The 3,804-nt window shown below is 39.0% G+C and overlaps 1 protein-coding gene across 1 annotated transcript in view; it reads right to left on the reverse strand.

The window, feature by feature from the left end:
- Positions 1-3,407, reverse strand: part of LOC103387803 (GDNF family receptor alpha-1-like) — a 25,031-nt gene extending 21,624 nt beyond the window's left edge. The window contains exon 1 of the mRNA XM_008322578.3: positions 3,114-3,407. Coding sequence (XP_008320800.2) covers positions 3,114-3,262 — 149 coding nt within the window. The 5' untranslated portion in view covers positions 3,263-3,407. The remainder of the gene's footprint in view (positions 1-3,113) is intronic.
- Between the last annotated feature and the right edge of the window lie 397 nt (positions 3,408-3,804).

Consider the following 3,804-nt stretch of genomic DNA (forward strand, 5'->3'; position numbering starts at 1 on the left):
ACTTGAGGTATTTTCATTTAAATTCATTACATTATTGTGGCAGATCAAAAGATTGAAATATAACAAAACAAAATGGCTTTATAAAGTAATTTATTGTTTTTAACAGACTTGAACAGATGCAGTCGTAGCCATTTACATTCCACTGTATTTGAGACTAGTCTCAAGTGCTACCTGCAACCTTTAGTTCTCTCCATCATGAAGGAAAGCTGTTCTTTTCTCAAGTTTGTTTTTCTTTTCGCCGTCGTACATCTTGTTGTCGTCACTGTAGTCGTATGATGGGTCATTGGACGAGGTTCACAACACCCGTCGTTTTCCACTATGTTTATCGGCCTGCAGTTCATCGCAATCCATTTGGCTAGAACATTCGCCAGTCTGTCGGTCACAGACTTGCTCATTCGCGGGGTGTTCTCCTCGGGTTTAGTGTGGCGAAGAGCTTTGCTATGGCTTGCGAAATTGCTAATGTCTTTGCTGTGGTCGATGTCTTGGCAACTGGTGGACTCGAACCTGAAACCTTCCGGACCCAAGTCTGCTTCTTTAAGCGCTAAGCTACCACTGCTCTAAAGAATATTTAAATATCCTTTATATTAATTAATTAATTAATTAATTTAATATATTTATATATATATATATATATTAAAGAATATTTTCAGGCAGCATGTATTACTGCATGCTGCGGTCGTATTCCTGCCATCTCAGATCCATTGAGCTCTGAGTGCATTGTCAGAAGTTGATAAAATACATATCAAATAATGCATGGTCCCATTTCATAGCGTATGCCTAACCAAGACCTACAGTATATTGAACAGCCTAATAAACACACATACATATATATATTTTTTCTGCCCAAAATATATGTATGTATATGTACACACATTTATATATATATATATATACACATATATGTGTATGCCTGTACTGTATATATAACAGGCTAAAATATATTAATATTTTAGTCTATTAGTTAATCAAAGCCACTTTGGATAATGATGCAGTACAACAGTCATTTAAGACTGACACCACACACACAGCATGTGAAAATAAACAACATCTGTTTCTGGGTGTTGTTGAAGTAGAAATTAAAATCCCCTGCCTATAACAAGACACAGCCTATGTTAGTACCACGAGTGGCGTGCTCTCAATGTTTGAGAACCACTGGTATTAAGTAATTTAGTACCAAAGGTAAGTTGTGGTCATCAGCGCTACTAGACTAGCTACCAGTGTGTCCTTGGGTAAAATGTATCCTCTCTGCTGATTTTGCTAAGTAACATCCAGTAGTCCATAATCACACTAATAGCGTGCACTGTAAATATTCGCTTAAGCTCAATGTTTATTGATGACAGAGAACACTACATCTGACGGAGTGGAAAAGAAGTATATTTAGCAATTCGTTTTCTGCAAGTGAATCAAAATCCCATTGAGAGGTAGCGCTAATGTATGTTTAGCTCACAGTTGCCAGAAGGACTCGAAACAGACATTCTCGAGTCCATGCACTGACAGCGTGATGTGTCTAATCACAGCAATATGCTGCGGAGCAGAGCCAATTGAGAGTCGTCGACAGCAGCTTGTATACTGCAGCTTGACATATGGCGAGGCAGCCAGTGGAAATGCTGTCTGTGATAACTGAAAAATTGACTTCTGGGAGGCGGCACAGCCCAGAGACCTGTTGTTCAGTATATGAGAGAGATATGAGGCCACCAGCCAAATGGATTTCATTTATGGTGCCTAATGCTTTCATTTAATCCTAAAGAGGTATGGGAATGCTGACACATGCATGCAAGCACTTTCTCTTCCTCTCTCTCTCTCTTTTTCTCTCTCTGTCTCCATCTCTTAAGGATGAAGCAGCATTTATTTAAGAAAATAAAATACTAATCAACGACTGACTTTACTTGGTAGGTACTACTTATGTGCGTCCCCAAGATTTTTATTCAAACTGATTTTACATATAAATATTTATTTGCTATTAGGGTTTGGTTTGTTGTTCGATGCTGTCCATATTAATGACTAGAGCAATGTTTTTGGGAAGGCTTCAAAGGTTCAACAAAGTTAGTAAAACAGACTTCCATGCCACAGGTCTGACTGAATCTTCCATCAACCACGGTTACTGTAAATCCCAGCAGAGAAACATGAAATATCAAACTGTGGGTGCAGCACTTTTTTTTTGCTTTATAATAACAAACCCAGCTCTGGCGAGTTCTATGATGGTATCTTGAGATAAACCTACAAGTGGCATGCAATTTTCCCTGGCACACAGAAACTCCACTTTTACTCTCCGGTCTGCATACCTGTCCCTTGGCTTCTGTGGTAAGCTGAAGTAAAATTCATACACACACCACCTTCTCCTACCTTAGATAAACTAAATCTGAGGTCAAACAAATCGCATTCCTTTCCGCAATGCCTGTGAAGCTAGCACTTCTCAAATAGTGGGGCGGGCCCCGCTGTGGGAACGTGGTGAGGTGCTGGTAGTGGGGCGGGCCCCCCTGTGGGAGCGTGGTGAGGTGCTGTGGGGACGGGAGGGTTTGGGCACAAGGGGCTTCCAATAACATTTGGCATGTGTACCACTGCTGTAATGATTGAACGATAAGCAAGCCTCCAGTCACTAGGTGGCAGCAACTCATACAGTGGTTCTTACAGATATACAGAAAAATACATATTATCAGGTTCTCAATGGAAGAGGTGTGAAAAAATATCTGTTCCCTAGGGGGGCATGACAGAAAATAATTAAGAACCACCATGTTACGTATTGGTGTAGCTGACCAAAAAATATTTTTGTTTGTGATGGAGAAACAGTATTGCCTATAATACAATATAAAATCATTTTTTACTTGCAAGATGTTGCAAAATCTTCTATCCTTTTTTGAGTCATCCCTTTCTTTATTGTGTAACAGTGACATTCTTTCAAAAGACAATAAAAAATATTTTAAAGAAATGCTGCCAAAAATTGAACCTGTCATAAATTAATTTTGATATCCACAAGGAGAGGAGTTGCTGTCTTGTAGCTTTAATATTTTAGCCAGTCTTGTCTTTAGTGTGATCACACCACATTTAAAATTGTTTCTACAGATTGAAAAAAAAAAAAAACAACTCTTTGACATTACATGTAAGTTGTCTCCTACCTGCAGACATAGTTGGTCTTACAGGAGGCCTGCAGCTCAAGACAGTTGGGCTTCTGCTTCTCTTCGTAGGAGCAGACGGGGACAATGGTCTGACGCCTCCGCTCAGAGCAAGCTGTCTGGTCGCTGAGTGGACAGGAGCAAAACAGCATGCCATAGCTGTGCTTCGCTGGAACCTGTTTGGGTCAAACATATTGAACATATGTATCTTCAACATCGCTAAAACACCATTAATCACTCATTACAGGAGGTTATAGTAATGTAGGGTAAAATCATATTTTTACATCATTATTTTTTGACACCTTGACAGGATAATTATTTTGGAGAGGAGGAATAATGCAATGTTTTATATTGAAGACTTATATTGTTATATTGAATACAGTACATCCTCTTTCCTTAGAGAAGAATTACAGGAGCTGCCCTATAGTTACATTATCTTTTAATATGACCTATTTTCCAGACTATAAGTTGCACTTTTTTCATCCTTTGGCTGGGTTTGCGACTTATACTCAGGTGTGACTTATATATTAAAATATATCATTTCAGTATCTGCCACTCCTGTACAACTGAAAATGTAGTGTACATGTTCATTATTTTCACACTGACAGCAGCTAGAGGGTGCTCTAGTCTTCTGTACCCGTATCTGCTACTCGTAAGTCTCACGTTTTTCATCCTTTACCTGTTGTGACTTATA

This window comes from Cynoglossus semilaevis, chromosome 12, assembly GCF_000523025.1.
Source record: "Cynoglossus semilaevis isolate Cse_v1.0 chromosome 12, Cse_v1.0, whole genome shotgun sequence".
In the NCBI taxonomy this organism is placed as follows: Eukaryota; Metazoa; Chordata; class Actinopteri; order Pleuronectiformes; family Cynoglossidae; genus Cynoglossus; species Cynoglossus semilaevis.